Source organism: Myotis daubentonii, chromosome 17 (assembly GCF_963259705.1).
Source record: "Myotis daubentonii chromosome 17, mMyoDau2.1, whole genome shotgun sequence".
NCBI classification, from domain to species: Eukaryota; Metazoa; Chordata; class Mammalia; order Chiroptera; family Vespertilionidae; genus Myotis; species Myotis daubentonii.
The window spans coordinates 42,509,186-42,531,164 of NC_081856.1; the positions used below are offsets into that span (position 1 = coordinate 42,509,186).

Genomic DNA, 21,979 nt, shown 5'->3' on the forward strand with positions numbered 1-21,979 from the left:
TTGTTTGTCATCGATCTTTCTACCATCTCCTTTAACTTTTGGCTAAAGACATCAAAACCTTCAAATCTGACCAAATGCATTGTACTCCATAGGCAGAGATTTCTGCTAACAGACATCCCTTATGTCAGGGGTGGGGAACGTCCAGAGGGCCCTATAAGGCCTGTGAAATCATTTGGCCTGGCGCTGCCAGGGCATTAGGGGGGAGTTAAATGTTTGACCAAACAGAGCAGGCTAATTTTTAAGTTGATAATTTTGTATGACACAAGAATTATGTTATAAACATCCAAATGGCTTTTGGCAGAAAAAAGGTTCCCCACCCCTGCCTTATGTAGAGAATTGAGACAGGATTATATGGCCTCCACATCAGTCTTTAGGGTGGTCCTTTTGGCCTGAGTGGTGCCAACTGGCTAATAAAAAATTGGTGATTAAGTCAAAGGAAGGGAAACTGATCGGAGAGGTCCCTTCTGTTAAGGTCAGGCGGCTGAGGATGACCAGGGTAGTGGACCATGTGGTAACAACTGCAGAGCCTGGACACGAACTGATGGTACACAGTTAGATGTGGAGCCCTAGATTCACGTTCTGCTGTTGTTTTTAATATATTTTTATTGATTTCAGAGAGAAAGGAAGAGCGATACAGGAACATCAATAAGAATCATTGATGGGCTGCCTCCTGCATTACCCCCTACTAGGGATCGAGTCTGAAACCTGGGCATGTGCCCTGACTGGGAATTGAACCGTGACCTCCTGGTTCATAGGTCAACACTCAACCACTGAGCCACACTGGCCGGGCATAGATTCAGGTTGTATTCACAAGGGGTGTTCATATGGTCCATGAACCAGAAATGACAGTCTCCTATATTATATACAGTTGAGAAGTAATTTCATGTGTTATTTGAAGCAATCATCATGTCAGCCCAGATACTTACTTCTTAATCATTTAAAAATATGTAAACTTCCCCTGGCCGGTGTTGTTCAGTGGTTTGAGCACCAGCCCACGCACCAAAGGGTCATGGGTTCAATTCCCCATCAAGGGCATGTACCTGGGTTACAGGTTCAATCCCTGTCCCAGTTGGGGTGCGTGCAGGAGGCAACCAATCCATGTGTCTCTATCATATTGCTGTTCCTGTCTCTCTTTACTCCTCCCTTCCCTCCCTCCCTTCCACTCTAAAAATCAATGGAAAAAATGTCCTCAGGATTAACAGAAAAGTAATGTGTAAACTTAAGCGCAGTGATTGTCATCTGCTTGGGTGTCATACCTCTGGGTACTGTCACTTAGAGTTAAGGGCCTTTGGGTTTTCCCCCTTTTTCTGTTGTAGTATTATGCCTTTCACTCTTAGGTCTAGAAACTTTGCTTACAAGGTGCTGAAGAACTTGCTGGGAAATCCCCCGCACTCGGTATAGAGTTACTTTCTTTGAGACTTCTTTTACAGCAACCCATCACATCCAAGTGCTAGCATCCTACTGAAAGAGAAGTTAGTAATTAGCTTCTCACTCATCAAAGATGATTTATTGACTCTCTACTGTGCCAGCCTTGTTGCTGAACAATATGGAGGACAGAACTAAGCCAGACAGTCTGTCACGGATAAGTCAACCCAAACCACCAAAACAATGGTTAGAGCTGACAGGGCCACGCACGTGGCACTGAGAAAGCTCACGGGTCACTTCACAGCCAGGGCAGGTGAGGAGAAGCTGGGAGTGACACTGCACTGGGTTTTAAAGGAGGGCCAAGAATGGAGTTAGCCTGTGGTTTGGGAGTGGGGGGAGGGAGGACAGAACATTTGGAGCAGGGAAAAGTCTGTGAGAAGCACAGTAACGTTGCATATAAAATGGTAGAAATATCAGAGATTTACTTATACAAGTAGTTCCTTTGGGAGGCATTATCTGTCTGAACCAATACCTGGTTTTCTTCCCCTCCTGGCAAAGGCAAGACTACTCTTCAGCCTCTCTGTGATGGGTCAGCGCCCTGTGACAGGAGAGTGGAGGCAGAAGTGCTGTGACTTTTGGGGGTGACATTTTCTTGATCTGTCATGTTCCTTGTAGTTTTGTGTTTCTGTTATCACAGTTGAGGTGGCAGTGACTGTTGGGATTCCTACCTGAAGGTTTCCTCAGTTTTTTAATGGGAAGACTTGTTCCACTCTTATTGCTCCCTCTTGTGGCAGAATCCTTAATCTCTTACATCTTTTCTTATAACTCACCATGCTGACTGCTGGAAACTTCGTTTGTTTTCCAGAAAGTGGTGCTATAGCTCGTTTGCAGTTTCTTCCTGGCCTGCACACCCTGGTCCATTTTTCTGAGAGCACTGATCAGTGGATCTGCTTTTGCTACTGCACACAGGGGCATGTACTAGTACAAGGCTCCGGCTACAGAGTGGGAGCGGGTGCGGGTTTAGCACTTGGGGCGCTGGGGGTGCCCACGCACCCGGTGGGGAGATCGAGTGGGATATTCCAGGGGCTTGCGGACGGACTTCCTGATGAAGTCCTGAGAGGTCAGCAGGACCCGTGTTCCTTTAATGCGCTTTGACATTCTTATCTGCTTCCTTTACTTTCCTTTTCCTCCCCTCAGTAATGGAAGTGTGGCCCCAGTGCACTGGGCGCGCTGGAGAGAAGTGGATTTCTCTAGTTGCCACCCACACAACTGGAACAGACAGGCATCCACTCACTGCTCTCCACCTCCTCGCGGGACAGGTTGCCACCAGCGGGCGGACAGCTTAGTCCCAAGCAGCTAGGTGCCGGGTATGTGACTGTCAACAAGAGGCGGTGTTTCCTTGTTATGTCCCTATTCTAAAGTAACTAACACACTCCATCACTTACTTTTACACAAATTTAATAGTATTACAAAGGAGAAAACTGGTTTGTTTGTTGGCTTGAAGACTAGAACTAAATACTATTACAGATTTTCATTTATGAACAAAAAAGTTTAAAAGAAAAATGGCATGTTTTGAAAGTTACCATTTACCCACAACAATATTTAAAATATTCTGTAATTAGCCCAGCTGGCGTGGCTCAGTGGTTGAACTTGGGCCTATGAACCAGGAGGTCACAGTTCGATTCCTGGTCAGGCCACATGCTGGGTTGTGGGCTGGATCCGCATTGGGGGGGTGTGTGCAGGAGGCAGACGATCAATGATTCTCTCTCATTATTGATGTTTCTATTTCTCTCCCTTCCTCTCTGAAATCAATAAAACAAATTAAAAATATTCTATTATAAAAAAATTAGATAAAACAATTAGATAAAGCAATTAGATATTCTTCTTTTATCTTCACTTTTAAAGAACAAGAAAATGCTCCAGAAAAAGAGAACTGACTGAAGACTACAGGAATATGTTTGATGGTATACTGACAGAAACCGGAATATTTTATTTTAAGAAATACCTTTACCCTCCATTAACAAAAGAGCTTCAAGAGTTCCTCACTTTTCCTTTGACATTAAGGGAATAAACATGGTCCTGCTTAAAAGAGGGATAAAAGAAGGGCAAGAAGACATTTAAATATTTGGGGAAATATGGGGTTGACAATGCAAACAGAAATGAAGGCTTAGTTTGCTCTTGAGTATTTATTGTTTTGTTACTGCTTATACAAGCAATTTATAAGGGAAAGGAGCTTTTTAAAGTCTAGTAAAAAGTGCTAGAAATTTTTGGCAATTTTTGTTCTTAATTATTAGGCAATGCTTCCGTATTAGAAAAAATAAGTTCCTCTTATAGCTTTAAATTGATAATCACAATTTATTTAATAATCATTTCATATTATGGATTTAAGTATTGCATTTTATCTTAGCAGACTTTAATATACAAGTAGTATAAAATGGGACTTATATGTATGTGTTAGCAGAAAATAAAGGTGACATAATCACTGTTAATGATTTTCACTTTTAAAAATGCATTTTAAAGAAATATATTTCTGTCAAACCTAAGTGGATGCCTTCATAGCCCAAAGAAATACAATTTAACTCAAATTTTTAACAAGTTATTAAAGGAAATGTATGATATAAATTAAAATGCATCTGAATAAGTTCCAAATATACTTATTATTAAATATAAAGATGTTAGCTCTGGTACATAAGAAAATATTTACAACTGATAAAAAGCAGATTGTAGAATATACATGTTCTATGTATAAAAATAAGTAAAATATTTTATAGTCCAGACCCAGGGATCTTTTCTAAGCAAGGTTTTATCCATGCAACTGTATGACAATACCGTCTCGCTAGTGTTACTGGAGCACATGCATGCATGGAAGAGATCTAACAATAATCCTGATTTAAAGCTCATATTGCCTTTTTAGGGCCTGTACATCTTCTGAAGTAAAATGTTTGTTTGGTGTGTCCGAGAGGTCATCAAAAAGCTGTTCAATTTGCTCCTTTTGGCCCTTGCTAATTAGGGTCAACATCATCTGAAAGAAGGAGAAAAATTACATTAGCATAAAACATTAACATGTCAAAGTTGTAGAAAGCCTGTAAAAATCAGTCTCTTTCAACGAGATACTCTGCCACTTACCTTAAACCTTTCTGCTTTACTCAGATATAGAAGATGCTGATATACCAATGAGGGATCTTTATCAATAAGTTCACTTTTCAGAGACTGAATGAGGAGGAGGAATAGATCCCCTTCGAGTTTGTTACTCAGCAAGGCTGGCAGATCCTTCGGCTCAGTGATGGCTAACAGATGTGCACAGGCTGCTTTATCTTTTCTAGCACTGACAGCGTTCATCGCCTGCCCGAACTCATAGGCGTTGCTGGGCTTGGTGACGGGCAGCTTCTCATAGTGTGCCGGTGGCCCACAGCTGGTGTCCCCCTCAGGGGCAGGGCAGCCCGTGCAGACCTCCTCGGGGGTCCTTCCAAGCTCTTCGTGGCCTTCATTCACCTTCGCAAGGAAAAACAGTTACACCCTGACACAAACAGCCACTGCACACATCCCACGTTACATTTATTAAAATGGGAAGGAACTGAAAAACACAAGAACACCGTATTTAGTCAAGTTCGTAAGTGAAAATGTCAGTCTGTAATCGTAAAATCTACTTTTTGAGGAAGAGATGCTTTAAGGTACTAGTATTCATTCATAAAAGCATTTTTTAAATTTAAAATATTTTTAATATTGAAAAAAAATTTTAAGAATAGTTTGTTGATTTCTAGAGAGAAAGAAAGGAAGAAGGAGAGAGAGAGAAAAAAAAACATCAATGTGAGAGAGCGCAAAACATCAATCGGTTGCCTCTTGCACACCCCCTACTGGGGATCGAGCCTGCAACCCAGGCATGTGCTGGAATCAAACCAGTAACCTTCTGGTGCATGGGATGACGCCCAACCAACTGAGCCACACCAGCCAGGACTCTTTTTATAATTTTCCATGAATAAAGCTGCTGGATAAAAGAAGACCTATAACAACTTTATCTCTTTCATACTTTTAGTTATTTCTTTACATTTAATAGAGAAGTAAACTTATTTTTCAATTCTCTTAAAACAGTTTTCTTCCATCCTTAAAGGAAAAACACTTCCTAGCCTCTTACATTTTAGCTCCTTACTCTTAGTGGAAATGTAATATGATATATTAGTATTCATGAATACACAGGCATTCATGATTGATATCCTTCACTGAAGGCAAAGCAGAAAGCTGTATCGCACAAGACACCAATTTAATCTGAAATCAAACGGAGTCCAAAAATCTCTGAGGAGGCCAGTCTTAGAGTGCTAAAAGGTCTGAATCAAACTGGAAAATCTCTATGGCATGTGGCTTGCCAGGACCACTGAAACAAAATCAGTCCTGTCAGCATTTTCTGGGTCTACCCTGAATCAAAGCTCAGTGGCCATAGGCTCCCAGCGCAGTCTGGCGTGGAAACAATACAAAACACAGGCCAGACAGGGAGGGAGTGGGGGACAGGGGCAAAGAACGGAAGAACCTAATGCGGACTCCCAGTACCGTCCATGGCCAAACCAGGAAAAGACAGGCCAAACCACGGCACAGGAAAAGTCTGTCTTTACAATCGGTTTAAATCTCTTCATTGGGCATCAGAATAAAAAAACACAAAATGTAAAAGAAATTGATAGAACTCACAGGAACATGACCTTAGAATCCAATAGAACATCCCCCAAAAAGTACTTTCAAAGATAATCAAACACAAATACCTCTTGAATCTCAATTTTCCTTCTCTCCTTTTCTTTGTTGAGTGATGCTGCCTGATCCTTCACATTAAGGAATCTGGTCACCTCTTCCAGTTCCATCTTGGCCTCCACAATACTTGAGTCTAGCCGGAGAACTGTATTGAGATCATTCAAACTATTCTGATAATCCTGCAAGTAGAAGGGCGGAGGCAGTCATTTTCACAGGTAACAGGAGGGCACAGATCAGCCCGGGGCAGGGAGAAGGACGCTCGGGAGTGCACAGTGGCGCAGTGGGCTCCTGTCAGCACCACAGTTAGAAAGCTGGGCCTGCAGGGTAACACCTGGGCTAAATTATTATAACCCATAACACAGTGAGCATCTATAATAAAAGCATAATATGCTAATTAGACTGGACAGCCAAACGACCTTCTGGACATCCTTCTGGACGAAGCCGCTGCTGCAAGGGCCGAGGCAAGCCGCCGTGACTGCGAGGGCCAACCCCCTTGCATGACTTTCATGTATCAGGCTTCTAGTCCTATATAATAAAAGCCTAATATGCAAATTGTTTCCTCGGCCAGGAGTTCGACTGGGAGTTCGACTGGAGGGGAGATGGGGGGCTGGGCGGCCAACCTCCTGCAGCCCCTCTCCCCAGCTGGCCCGGCTCCGATTGGTCCAGGCTGGCCGGACCCCACCGGTGTATGAACTCGTGCACTGGGCCTCTAGTCCTCTATAAGAGACAGCACACAGAATCCGGAGTTAGAAGACTCAGGTTAAACTCTCTATCACCATGACCTTCACAGTCCCTAACACACGGTGGGCACATGTTGTCGGCTAAATAAGTGAAATAATGAACATCCTCATATTAGCACCTACTCGCAGTGAAACCTGAACAAGATCCTACTTAACTTTCCAGAGCTTCAGTTTTTCTTATCGTTAAAGTATGAATAACAGGAGCTTTTCTATTCTAGTTTCCACAAGGCTCTACCAAGTAATAAATGAATTAAAATAATATATGAGTGGTTTAAACCTATAAAGGGCTAAACAAATGTTAGCTGCTACCAGATTATCTGTTCCATAAAACCCATCAAAGTTTTATACTGTTCAAATAGGCTAGAGTTGACATTTATTCTCCCATAAAGAGTCAGACAATACATTGGAGAGGTCGAGGGGAAAGAAGAGAAATCTAAGCTTACCAAACACAGCATGGAATCCGGTAGTAGAGACATGTACCACAAAATCAGTCCACTGTGACAGGCCACATTCTAGAACTACAGACTAGACCCATAGTTTTTTATTGGTTGATGCTTTTTAAATTTTTAAACTATATTTTTATTGATTTCAGAGAGGAAGGGAGAGAGAAACATCAATGATGACAGAATCATTGACTGGCTGCCTCCTGCATTTAAATTTGTGTGTGTGTTTTTTAATCCTCAGCTGAGGATAATGTGGCATTACAGCTAGTCCCTCAGAGATGGCCACGGCCACATCCGTGTGCCAGGAACTGGGAACAGCGTGGGGAACAAGAGCAGCTGTGGTCTGGCCCTTGTGGAAACGTACGTCTTAAGGAGGGAAACAAAAAAGAAAAAACAAGTAAGCCCAGCCCAGCCCATGTGGCTCAGTGGTTGAGCGTCAACCCATGAACCAGATCACAGTGTGATTCCCGGGTGGGGCACATGCCCAGGTTGTGGACTCAATCCCCAGTAGGGGGCGTGCAGGAGGCAGCCAATCAATGATTCTCTCATCACTGACATTTCTCTCTCTCTCTCCCTCTCCCTTCCTCTCTCTGAAATCAATTAAAATATATATATATATTGAAAAACAAGTAAAAAACTTAAGAACATGTCATTAATGCAATTAAGAACACCAAAGGTTGAGATGGATACTAAGGAGGGGGAGGGATCTGAAGGGGAAGCAGCCTGCAGGGTGGAGGGAAGGAGAAGGTTATACAAACAGGGGAGTGTGGCTCTGGCAGGAAGAGGGCAGTAAAAGCTGCTGCTGATCTCACTGGGCCTTAAAAAAATGAAGTACAATCACATGGGTTTATGATGACATTTACTATTAATAGATGTGCTTCAACTAATATCAATAAAAATTGGCTATTCCAGAAATTGCATTATGATGTAGGCAGATTACCCCAACAATAGAAATTTTTTGATGTCTCGGTACCGTAGCCTCGCCAACTGGCTGTACATTCCACAAGGCAGGACCTAGGTCTCACTCACCTCGACGGTCCCCAAGCCTAGCACAGAAGCGGCGCTCAAAGAAACAAAGTCAACAGCAAAATGTTCGGTTACCTTTTCTTGTGAACAACTGTACATTAAGGAAAGCTCTGTTTCTCAAACTGGCACACAGAGAAATGGAAGCCAGCGAGGAGAGAGACGGGGGATCCAAGCAGCAGAGTTCCCCTGAGAGCTGGCGGCACCTGTCACGGTGGGCCCTGGTGCCACCTCCTCATCCCGGCCCCGGAGGAAGCGGGCCCAGGGGTGAGTGACACATTAAAACTGCCGCAGCCCGTGCAGATCCTGGAACAATTCCCTTGGCACGGAGCTCTAGTGACAGGGCAGACAAATCAGGCCCCAAGAAGTCAAACCAGAAAAACAAGCTGCCGGCCTCCTCATTTAGTGGAACAGGATTCCTCAGACTTGGGATTGTCTTTCTCCATCCACAATACAATGTCTGGAATTTGCTCCAGGAAGTATGAAATGCTGGTCTTTCATTCGGTACATCTTCTGACTTCCCGTCGGGTAAACAAGTTCCGAGTCAGGCAGCCAGAACGAGGTCAAGCTGCTGAAGTGTTTGGACATATGGAAACTCGTGCGTCACGCGGATCTACCCTCATGCACCCAAATCCACTGAGCTCAGGAAAAGATGAGTTAACTTTGAAGAGGCCACTTTAATTCATGGTGCCACACACTGCCTAGGAAATCTTTGGTGAGGTTTACAAATGAGTGCTGCTAACAAAATAAAAACGGGTAGGGTGTCTGGGTCATGCAGGCAAGTGTGGGCTCCGGGCTGGTGACTGCATCACGTGCTGGGAAGGTGGCACATCCAGCTCCATTCAGACAGAGGCCCCTGCGCTCAGGACCCTCCTAGATCCCACCCTCTGCACCACCTCTTTATGTGGCTACAACTGTATTCTTTAAAACACTGAGTGATTGATTTCAGAGAGGAAGGGAGAGGAGAGAGAGATAGAAACATCAATGATGAGAGAGAATCATTGATCGGCTGCCTCCTGCACACACCCCACTGGGGATTGAGCTCACAACCTGGGCCTGTGCCCAACTAATCTATAGGGGCAACAATTAGATAAATGGGGTGGGGTGAGAGGGGGGAGATTAAAGACAATGGGCAAAAGGAACTTTCTAGAGAGATGAAAATGTTCTCTACCTTAACTGAGGCAGTGGCTATATGGGAACAGACATTATTCAGGTCAATAGCCTAATTAAGAAAACAGTCTCATTTACAATTGCATCAAAAAGAATAAAATACCTAGGAATGAATTTAATGAAGGAGATGAAAGCCCTGTATTCCGAAAACTCTAAGATACTGATAGATAGATATTCTAAAATTTGTATGGACCCACAGAACATCTCAAATAGCCAAAGCAATCTTGAAAAAGCAGAACAAAGCTGGAGGCATCACACTTCCTGATTTCACACTATACTACAGAGCTACAGCAATCAAACCAGCACAGTACTAGCATAAATACACAGATATAGATTAATGAAAAAGAACAGAGCCTAGAAATAGAAATAAACTGATTACATTTATGGCCAATTAACTGATAACAAAGAAGCCAAGAATTATCTTTGGTGAAAGGAAAGTCTCTTCAATAAATGGTGCTGGGAAAACTAGACACCACATGCAAAAAACTGAAACTGGACCACTTTCTTACACCATACCTGAAAGTCAATTCAAAATGGATTAAAGACTTGAATGTAAGACTTGGGACCATAACACCAGAATAAAACATAGGCAGTAAGCTTCTTGACTTTGGTCTTGGTGATGATTTTTTGGGTCTGACACTAGAACCACAGGCAAGAAAAGCAAAAATAAACAAGTGGAACTACATTAAACTCAAAAGCTTCTGCACAGCAAAGAAAACATTAATAAAAAAGACAACCTACTGAGTGGGAGAAAATATTTGCAAAACATATATCTGATAAGGGATTAATATCCAAAATGTACTAGTATATAAAATTCATACAACTCAATAGCAAAATAACAAACAATCCGATTAAAAAATTGGCAGAGGAACTTGCATAGACAACTTTCCCAAAGACATACAGACGATCAAGAGGTACATGAAAAGATGCTTGCTCTAGCCCTTTTGGCTCAGTGGATAGAGTGTCGGCCCTCAGAATGAAGGGTCCTGGGTTCAATTCTGGTCAAGGGCATGTACCTCGATCCCCAGTCCCGGTCGGGGGCATTTGCAGGAGGCAAGCAATCAATGTCTGTCTCTCTCTCTCTCACATCAATGTTTCTCTCTCTGTCTCTCCCCTTCCTTTCCACTCTCTCTAAAAATCAATGGAAAAATATCCTCAAGTGAGGATTAACAAAAAAAGAAAAGAAAAGAAAAAAGATGCTCAACATCACTAATTATCAGGGAAATACAAACCAAAACCACAATGATATCATCTCATGCTTGTTAGAATGGCCATTAGAAAAAAGACAAAAATAACAAGTGTTGACAAGGATGTGGAGAAAACGGAGCCCTTGGGCACTGTTGATGGAAAGTGAACTGGTGCAGTATGAAGTTTCCTTGAAAATTAAAAATACTACTTGTGTACATATATCCAAAGGAAACAAAATCACTAATTCAAAAAGATATCCCACCGCCAAGTTCACGGCAGCGTTATTTACGACAGCCAACAACTGGAAACAACCTAAGTGCCCATCGATGGAAGAATGGATAAAGAAAATGTGGTGTAAATAGACACACTGGAATATTATTCAGCCATAAAAAAGAGGGCAGTCCTGACATTTGCAACAACATGGACCTTGAGGGCATTATGCCAAGTGAAATAAGTCATACAGAGAAAGACAATTACCATATGACCTCACTACTGTGTGGAATCTAAACAAACAAACAAACCAAAAAAAACCCCGAACTCATACACAGAACAGACTGGTGGCTGCCAGAGGTGAGGTGAGGGGTGGAGAATAAGCACTATGGGTGAAGGTGGTCAAAAGGTACAAACTTCCAATTATAAGTAAATAATTCATGAGGGTGTAATGCACAGTATGGTGACTGTAGTTAATAACACTGTAGTACATATCTGACAGTGCTAAGAGAATAGATCTTAAAAGTTCTTATCACAAGAAAAAAATTTGTAACTGTGTGGTGATGGATAGTATGGTGATCATTTTGCTATATATACATACCATTATGTTGTGCACATGAAACGACTATGTCAATTTAAAAAAAAATTGCTGAGAAAGAAATCCAAGATCTGCACATTTACAATATGTGAATTTCACTAGATTAGACCTTAATCAAAATGACTATTAAAAATGCCATTTCAGCCCTAGCTGGTTTAGCTCAGTGGATAGAGTGTCAGCCTGCAGAATGAAAGGTCCCGGGTTCGATTCGGTCAGGGGCACTATCTCAGTTGCAGGCTCCTCTCCAGTCCAGGCCCTGGTCAAGGCTCATGCAGGAGGTAACCAATCAATGTGTTTCTCTCACATCGATATTTCTCTCCATCTTTCCCTCTCTCTTCCCCTCTCTCTAAAAATCAATGGGAAAATATCCTCAGGTGAGGATTAAAAATAAAAATAATAATAATAATAATAAATAAAATAAAAAGATGACCAGCAGAAAGCATAATAGGCCAGGGTTAGTATAAAAAAAAAAGCCATTTCATTTTGTTTTGTATGATCTGATTTTCCCTTGTGATGTTATTTTAGACAAACATGATCGTTCATTCAACTTTTCCATGCAGAAGAACCAGCATAAACAAAAGCAGCCCTGGCCAGTAACTCAGCTGGTTAGAGCATCATCCCAGTACACCAAGGTTGCAGGTTCAATCCCGCATCGGGACACATGCAGGAAGCAACCCATGAAAGCATAAATGAGTGGAAAAGCACAGTCAGTGTTTCTCTCTCTCTTTCTCAAATCAACAACAACAAAAATATTTAAAGACCAAAACAAAAATAAACCCAAAGCATAATTATACAATACTTTCTTTGAAAGTGTGATTCTCTTAAAGAATGCCACTCGATAGTCCCATACTGATCACCAGTCAGTTAAGACCCAAATCAACATGAGCTTCCCAATTTCTGATATGTCTCTACCATCTTCCCTTCTGACGCCTTCCTCCCGCCCCAGACAACCCCAGTCCTTTGCTGGAGAAATCCAAGGGCATTGCTGGTGGCCTGGAGTAAGTCAGTAAAAAAAAAAAAAAAAAAAAAAAAAAAAAATTCCTGTCCTTTAAGTAGACTTTTCATAACTAACAACACTCCTTAGAAAATCAGGAAATAAATCATCATTTTTGAGCTGGAAGGAGCCTTAGAAATGATCCAGCTCCACATTATAATCAGGAGAAAGCTGAGGCCTCGTCCAAGGTTTCAGGCTGGTTAGTATAGAACTGGGAGTAAATCCCAGGATAATCTCACTCCCGTTCCTAGGTCCCGAGGCTGGCGTTCACGAAAACCACCTGACTTGTTCGGAGCCGAACTGTATGTGTTGAAATGAAGAGGTCCTCACCTTGAGTCCTTTATGGGCAAGAGCTCGCCTGTAGCACGCTTTCACGTTCCCGGCGTCTATCCGAAGCGCCTGATCACAGTCCTGCTTTGCCTCTTCAAACTGGCACAGCTTCAAGTAACAGAGAGCTCTGGTGTAACAAGGGAACTCAGTATTATGAAAGGGAAAGACACTATACCCATAAATGTGACTGCTAAGGAAAATCAGAAAATAGCTCATTAAGTATGTATCTATAGACCACAGCTGTTTCTCAATTCACACCTAACACTGACGTACAATCATGGCATTTTCTGGCAACTCATGTAATTATGACACTGAATATAACTGCAAACAAAATACAGCCCCGGCCCTCAAGGAAGAGACAATTAAAACAAGCAAACAGCTCTAACCGGTTTGGCTCAGTGGATAGAGCGTCAGCCTGCGGACTGAAGGGTCCCAGGTTCGATTCCGGACAAGGGCATGTACCATGGTTGCGGGCACATCCCCAGGGGGAGTGTGCAGGAGGCAGCTGATCAATGTTTCTCTTTCAGTGATGTTTCTAACTATCTCTCTCCCTTCCTCTCTGTAAAAAAATCAATAAAATATATAAATAAATAAATAATAAATAAATAAAACAAGCAAACATGTCCGGCTAGTGTGGCTCCATTGGTTGAGTATCCCATGTACTAGGAGGTTACCAGTTTGATTCCTGGCCAGGGCACATGCCTGGGTTGCAGGCTCCAACCCTGGTAGGGGGTGTGCAGGAGGCAGCCCATCAGTAATTCTCTCTCATTGATGTTTCTCTCTTTCCCTCTCCCTTCCTCTCTCTCTCTCAAATCAATAAAAACATATTTTTAAAAATAAAAGCAAACACAATAAAATCTGTAAAGGGTGCTCTGGGAGGACACAGCTGAGAGTCTCATCAGTTCTGGGGGGGTGAGGGTGGGGGGGAGGGCTAAGGAGAGGGCAAGAGCAGCCAGAAAAGACTTCCCCAGGAGAAGAGACATTTAAACTGAAGCCTGGAGTCTGAAGTGACAATTATCCAAAGCAAAGGCACTGGGGTGAGAGTTAAGATGTAGGGAGAGGAGAGTGGAGGTCAAGGGCTAGCATGTGCATTTTTATTAATTTTTTTTTTTTTTTTTTTTTTTTAGAGAGTAGAGGGAGAGGGAGAGAGAGAAACATGGATGTGAAAGAGGAACATCAACTGATTGCCTCCCATATGCAAACAGACCAGGGATAGAACCTGACACCTGGATATGTGCCCTGACCAAGATTTGAACCGGTGACCCTTTGGTGCATGGGATGATACTCAACTAACTGAGCCACTCCGCATAGGGCAGTATCTTGGATCATATCCTGCCGGGGTCCAACCCCAGCAGGTCCAGGGGTCCCCAAAGGTGTGGACGGAGTCGGCGAAGAAGGAATGACACAGAGGCAGCGTTCAGTTGATCAGCAGCTTTGCCAGGATCTCTAGCCCAGATCTCCAGCCAAGTTCTGGTCTGGATCTCCAGAGGTTCTGCTTCGGATCTCCAGCGAGGTTCTGTAGCTATGTTCCTCGCTAGGTTCTCCAGCCAGGTTCTGTCCTGGCTCTCCAGTCAGGTTCGGTGTCCAGGTTCCAGTCAGGTTCTCCTGCCAATCTCTGTAGTCAGGTTCAGTCCAGGATCCCTTGCCATGTTCTCCCGCTAGGCTCTGTCTCTAGGCTCCGAGGCCAGTCCCTCTCCAGGATCCTCCGGCATGCTCTCTCCAGCAAAGTTCTTCTGTCTCTAGGCTCCGTGTAGGTTCTGTCTTCTTGATTCTGTTCTAAGTTCTGAGTGTTTCTGTCTTGTTACAACTGTATTTATACCAGTTGATTCAATCCTATCAATCTCTATTACAAAGGTTAGGGCGTTTCTTATCTCCATTCCAGGGAGAAAAGATTATGTAGTTTAAGCATGATTGTTCGTAGTTAAAGGGATTAATTACCTGCCTGGCACTTAGTTGAGGGGTTTTATTCCCTCCCTAACTTCAGGGGAAAATCCCTACCTGGGGATTCAACCTTTCTCGGAGAGGTGACCTTGGTTAAAACACAGCGCCAAGAAGGTGAGCAAACATATTAAGAACCGTATGCCATATATGCCAGGTCCCTTGAAACAGCAAGGATGGACCGGCTCCCGGCAATATCCCATGTTCCTAACGGGGTAAGACACGTGCCAGATGGCTGTAGTGTAGGGATGAGACTGGGAGGGCGGGCAGGCCAGATCACAAAGGGCCTTGCAAATTGTGCCAGGGAAGCTGAGCTTTATCCCGAACTTAATGGGTTTTTAAATAGGGGCTGACGTGTTCACCATGTTTAGAAAGAGCCTTCTGGCTGCCACTTGGGGAACAAGACTGCAGGCACACGTGAAGGGTGTTGCAGACAAAAGGCAGAAACGGTGGGTCAAAAAGGGAGGCATTAGTCAGGGGGGATAACCCATCAGGAGCACAGAAGGGGAGGGAGCGCTCAGGTCCGAAACTCAGGGACAGAGTAGAGACCATAACTGGAAGGTGGTTAAATGAACTGCGGAGAGAATGAAATGGCCAGAGAGCATAGAGGATGAAAAAGGGGTCTACACCTTTAGAACCCCAAGAATGCCCGAGGGAGAAGAGGAGAGGCAGACAACTGAGCCGTCGGCACTGCCGCCAAAGGGAGAGAGGGCTGTCCGGGACACTGAGCAGCCACTAACACAGAGGCTGAGCAGGAGGTTAGAAAAATACCTGGTGCAGTCAGTGACAAATTTTTGGCAAAAAGGTTACCAATAGAGGAAAAGATACAAAAACAAAGCTGTGAGAAGTTCAGTTAAAAGAATTAATCTGAAATAGCTAGAAAGCTCACGCTAAGAGTCCCTCTTCTTTAGGAACTATACCTTATTTTTCTTTGTCATTCCAGATTCCACTTACTCCCTAAAATTCCCCAAATCACCATCGTCTAGGTAACTATCTTATACCACAATGTCGTGAAGATAGCACCTGAGCAGCATTCTAGAACAATCTGCCCATTCCCACCGCACACTACAGAGGCTGACCCCTTCCTTTAACACAGTGGTTCTCAACCTTCCTAATGCCGCGACCCTTTAATACAGTTCCTTATGTAGTGGTGACCCCCAACCATAAAATTATTTTCATTGCTACTTCATAACTATAATTTTGCTACTGTTATGAATCGTAATGTAACTATCTGATATGCAGGATGTATTTTCATTGTTCCAAATTGAACATAATTAAAACATTGCGATTCATCACAAAAACAATATGTAATTATATATGTGTTTTCCAATGGTCTTAGGCGACCCCTGTGAAAGGGTCGTTCGACCCCCAAAGGGGTCGCGACCCACAGGCTGAGAACCACTGCTTTAACACTTCAAGAGAAGAAGGGCACTTATGACACTCCCACCAAGGAGGACAACACTCAGGCCTGTAGCTGCAGCAAGGCCACCGCCCGGAAGGGTCAGCGCATCCATCCAGGCCGGAATGCCAGCCTGTGCGTAACACAGGCCACACCCAACCTCCCAGCCCACCACACCACATGTCTGCAATCTCTCCAGAACTCCTATGCCCCCGCCCCCCCCCCCCCACCACACACACCTCTTAGACAATTTGCTACATAAATTATCAGAACCATGGAAAAAACTTTCACAATGAAAATATTAACATAAATATATAAAGTTAAAAAGAACTTGCCTGTTTGTGTAAATGGCACATTCCTTATTGTTAATCTGTAAGCATTCACTGTATTTACTAAGTGCGTCTTTATAGTTTTTGTCCTTTACGTATTGATTTCCTTCTTCTTTAAGGGTTTTAAACGTTTTTTCATCTATGGAACCCAAAAGATAAAAACAGAGGAAATGTTTATAGAAAGCACCTCTACAAAATCTCAAGTGCAGCTGTAAGGAAATCTCCTACTTCAAATCAACTTGCCCCCAAACCGTGCGGAGCTAGAGTCTAAATGGAACAAAACTGTATACAAATTAGAAAGATAAATTGGCTGTAAGTGGAAGTGATTTACAATTATGACACTTTCTTCAAATTAGAAAACATACAAGTAAAATACCAGTACTTCAATCATCTTCATCCACACTGGCATCCCCTTTCCCTGCGAGAGACAGGAATACCTAGTGTCGCCCTTTTCGCTGACTTCCCTGTGAGCTAAGCAGCCCCGCCTCGGCTCTCCTGTGGCTTCCACTATCCTCAGCCCTTTCTTCTTTCACTGAGCCCAGCTTTAACCAATGTGCTTTCCAAAGTAAAAATAAAAATCTAGTGTTTCATTAAATCACTATTTCGTGAAAAATGGACAAACCAACCCACGGAAGCATGAAGTAGACATTTGTCCAGTACCCTAAAGTTCTTGGGAAAGTCACACCTCCTCCAGTCTTCACTCCTGTGGCTTAAAGCAACCCCTACCCTAGCCCTACCTTTTGGGGTAAACTTTGGGGTTTTCTTGATCAACACATTATATTCCCTTGGCCAAAACAATTTATCTGGTCAGGGCTGGGCCTATGAGAGTCAACGAGCTGCACTATGAATTTTGTGGCAGCATCTGATAACGTAATTCTTGCTCTTTCCCGGGGAATGAGGGTGAAAGGAGGAGCGATGTTGCCATCCTATGAGACAAACGAAGAGTCTATCTGAGAACGGGGCCAACAGAGCAAGAGAAAGGGCAAGACAGAGAGCTGAAGGAGAACGAGGCCTAAATCCAGCCTTCCCACAGCTACCCCCGTGGACTTCTCCACTATAAGAGCCCAAAACAACCTGTTTTGTGGGGTTTGTTTCTTTCTTTCTTTTTTTTTTTTTTTGCTTCAAGATATTAAGAGTTGGGTTTTGTTATCTGTGGTCAGTGTCCTAACTATTATCATTAGCTACTGTCTTGTAGTGATCACGGCGGACTGCCTGCGCAGGATCCATTCCCCCCCCAACCCGCCACTCCCGCCCCGAGGGTCCCTCGCAGCTACCACCTTCTGTTCAGCCCATGTGTTCAGGAGAAGCGGACCCTAGTGATCAGGAATTTAGGCCTAAGCCAACCAGCGCATAGCATTTCTCCATCAGCACATGACCCATTAGAATAAGTAGCAACAGTGCCCAGCTGGTGTGGCTCAGTGGTTGAACCAAGAGGTTCCTGGTTCAATTCCTGGTCAGGGCACATGCCCAGGTTGTGGGGGTCTATCCCCAGTAGGGGGCATGCAAGAGGCAGCCTATTGATGATGTTTCTATCCCATAGATGTTTCTATCTCTCCCTCTCACTTCCCCTCTCTCTAAAGATCAATAAAAACATTTAAAAAAAAAAAGTAGCAACAGAATTCGAGCCAACAGAAGAACAGAATAAAAAAGCTATGACTCTGGGGCAACATATTTCCTCATTCTTAAATTAATGCCGCCAAAAGCAATGGTGTTTCTCTCCCTTTGGACATTGATATGTACAGACATGAAGCCTAAAACTGCTGTGGTTCCATTGTTTCCGGCCAGAGCCTGAACCCTGATAAGCTGTGCATGATTTTAGAGCCTATCTGGGCCCTTTTAGTTACTTGAGCCAAAACCATTCCTTATAATTTTCTGTTACTTACAACTGAAGTTTTCTAACACACATAAACTGTTAAAATTTTAAGTTTTAAATCTGTGTAGTAACTCTACCCTATGAATAACTTTATATACTGGTAAATAAATAAAAATCCTTAACCTAAAATCTAAAATATACCTTTAAATTCTGTGATCTAAAAATCTTGATAGGTATATTGAATTTATAGCATAAACTTGAATGTAAATGATAATCTTATTTGTCCCTCTGTACACATGGCATAAAATCTTAATTTTTCATTTTCTTATTTCAAAGAACAGAATATTTCTAATGTTTCAAGTTTCAAAGGGGTCAAATGACACTCCCCATGAATGCTGGTATCTATAAGCTCTAAAACAAAATAACACAGTATTTCCGCCCCCTCAATTTGCTAAAAATTAAAAACCTTTCCTCCGGCTTTTCTTCCAACAAGGTGTGTAAGCCCCTGGTATCCATTCTCACTGGCAATCAGTACACCAGGGACAGAAAGAGCTGACTATAATATGTGTCCTTATGATTTGCTATGACATATCTACAGTGTGGTTAGCGTATGTACTTTGTAAATTATAGCCACCCTTCATTAAGCAAATGCTTTGAGCCAGGCCCCATTAATAACGGGCTCTAGAAAAGCAGAGATCGCTGTGATTTCCCGGGGACTGCTAAGTCATCTAAAAGCCTTGGCAGACGGTCCCTGCATCTTCTTTCAAGGCAATGAGAGATGAAGGTCTAACACTAGCCACTGGGACACCACGGCTCTGGAGCTTCAGGGCTTCTGCAAGATGAAGCTCATCCAGGGAACACACAGGAGCTCCTCAGCAGGCAGGAGAAACGAGGCCTCGACTAGCTTTAAAGCAGAAAGCAGGAGGGCAGTCCCATTTATTCACCACGGCACAGAGCAAGGAGGTCGGTCCTCCGGCAAAGCAGCCACGTTCACAACTATGACACAAGGCGGGAGCACCTGCTGCCTACTGACGTAGTAGGCTGCTTCTTATTTCAAACGCATCAGTCTTAACGGAGTCACAGAGAGCTACAGGCGACTTGACTCTTTTCCTTCTTACTGTTAATACAATGCTATCTTTATGGAGGCTACTGTAATCGTACAGTCAGCATGAGCTAAGTATTTTACATGCAGAGCTCCATTTAGTCCTAGGAGCAACTCCATGAGGTAGTTGCTCATGTTAACCCCTATCACATCCATTAGGACACTGGAGGTGTGAAGCAAGTTCTTAGGACTCTGTAGTTAGAAAGAGGGTAAGCAGGGCCTTGATCCCAGGTCTGACGCCTACACTTATGCTCTTATTCTACTGCTCTACTGTGAAAGGTACAGGGCTCAACCCTAGAAAGAAATGAGTACACACTTCCCCTACCTGTGCTGCCCGGTTGGTGATGGCTGCGGGAATCTCCCACTTGGTCTGGGGGCGTCTCTGCCGTAGGCCGCCACGCTCGCAACTGCGCAGAAGTGGGCACAGAAGGTATGGGTGACAGCTTCTCCCGCCAGCGTGGTCCATCCAGATCCATTAAAATTCTTGTTATTCTAAAAAGAACATGAGTTTTCGCTATGGATCATGCAATTTGCTTTTTATATTACCAGAGGTCATATCAAGAGTTAAGATTTACACCCTGGCCAGTGTTGCTCAATGGTTAGAGGATCGGCCCATGCACCAAAGAGTCATGGGTTCGATTCCCGGTCAGGAGCACATACCTGTGTTGTGGGTTCACTCCCCACCCCAGGTTAGGGCGCGTGCGGGAGGCAACCAGTCAATGTGCCTCTCTCAAATCGGTGTTTCTCTCTCTCCTCTCTCCCTCCCCTCCACTCTTTCTGAAAAGCAATGGAAAAAATATCCTAGGGTGAGGATTAACAAAAACAAAACAAACAGGTAAGATTTACAAATGCTATGCATTTGTGTACTTCCCTGTCCACATACACTCTCCAAAAGGACTTTTTAAAGTTGCCAAAAACTATGTAATTTTATTTTACTTTTTTTTTTTTAATCCTCACCCGAGGATATTTTCCATTGATTTTTAGAGAAAGTGGAAGAGAGAGGGAAAGACAGAGAGAAATATCGGTGTGAGAGAAACAAATCAATTGGTTGCCTCCTGCATGAGCCCGGACCAGGGCCTGGGCCAGGGAGGAGCCTGCAACCCAGGTATGTACCCGTGACCAGAATCGAACCCGGGACCCTTCAGTCCTCAGGCCGATGCTCTATATACACTAAGCCAAACCAGGCTAGGGCCTCCAAATTATGTAACTTTAGATTCTTTTTGTATCAAAAGATAAAAATTAAGACATCTGTAATTTAAAAATATACATGCAATAACATTTTAATTTTTAAAAAGGTGAAATATAAAAACAAAATTGAGGAGGCCTAGAAGAAATGTCCCACATAACAAGTAATATGACTACTGAATGGATAATGTATTATTCCTGAGAATGCTCAGAAGCACTAGGGAACTTCTATGCCCAGACTGTAAAGATAGGGGTACAGACTGGGCTACCCCGGTGGGATACTCAGAGAGTCATTCCAAGATTATGGGTTCGATCCCTCGTCAGGGCACATACACAGGGCTGGTGTGGGTGTCAACCTATGAACAAAGGGGAGCCTGGTCCAGTTCCCATTCAGGACACATGCCCGGGCTGTGAAGTCAGTAGGGGATGTGCAGGAGGCAGCAGCTGATCCATGTCTCTCTCTCACCGATGTTTCTATCTATCCCTCTCCCTTCCTCTCTCTCTCTCAAACCAATCAATAATAAATAAATAAATAAATAAATAAAGCCTGGGCTAAAACCATTATGTGGAATATTGCTTTTTCTTAAAATATTTACCTGCAGTTAAAATGCTCTTACCTAATATTGCTTTCATCTCTAAAATAACTCACTTTTTTTGTGTTTTCATATGCATAAACAATAAAGAATAGGATACTGGAGTCTATGAGGGTCCTTGTATTAATGACATTTCCTAACAGCCATCATAAAATTCAGATTAACATCCCCGATTATCACTTTCATCATTTTTAACATATAAAACATCACACTTTTATTTAAAAACAAAACAGAATTATGTCTTTGGAATGAATCTGGTTTTAAAAGGGTGCTCCTCAAGACTGAAGGTTGGCTGGTAATTAGTAGAATGCATTCAAGTTAGTTAACTCGTTAGAACTTTTTGTGTGAAAAATTTTTATATTTATAGAGACAAATAGCGTACACATAATTTCCCAGTTTTTTAAACTGAAACTTCAATATTTGCTCTTTGGTTATGATAACCAAATATCATATATTTTGGTGTAAAAAATAAATTTGAAAAATAACGTATAACAGTAACCACCCACAACTGCAAAAGAAAAAGAAGCTTTAGAAAATAAGAATTTTCAAGCAAAACTTGTATTACCCGCAGGGAGGAAGGAAGAAGCAGCGGAAAAGAGATGATGTGTTGCCAGGGAGTAAATAAGTATAAGCAGGGAATTTTACATATAAGGTTCCTGGAGAGGAAGAGAGGAGTGTGATTAATGGGAGACAGAAACAAAATACACACAAATGTTTCAGTAAATAAAAAACTGCTGTCGCTTAGATGGAAACGCAAGCATCCACATGGGGTTCATGAAAAAGAATGGTGAAAATTTTAAACTGGCTATTTTACAGAAAAGCATA

The 21,979-nt window shown here is 42.9% G+C and overlaps 1 protein-coding gene across 1 annotated transcript in view; it reads right to left on the bottom strand.

Moving 5' to 3' along the window:
• Positions 1 to 2,806: 2,806 nt before the first annotated feature.
• Positions 2,807 to 21,979, bottom strand: part of SPAG1 (sperm associated antigen 1) — a 49,785-nt gene continuing 30,612 nt past the window's right edge. Inside the window, exons 13-18 of the mRNA XM_059672095.1 lie at positions 19,702 to 19,868; positions 16,468 to 16,600; positions 12,796 to 12,922; positions 6,114 to 6,278; positions 4,492 to 4,857; positions 2,807 to 4,387 (exon numbers count right to left, since the gene is read on the bottom strand). Coding sequence (XP_059528078.1) covers positions 4,256 to 4,387; positions 4,492 to 4,857; positions 6,114 to 6,278; positions 12,796 to 12,922; positions 16,468 to 16,600; positions 19,702 to 19,868 — 1,090 coding nt within the window. The 3' untranslated portion in view covers positions 2,807 to 4,255. The remainder of the gene's footprint in view (positions 4,388 to 4,491; positions 4,858 to 6,113; positions 6,279 to 12,795; positions 12,923 to 16,467; positions 16,601 to 19,701; positions 19,869 to 21,979) is intronic.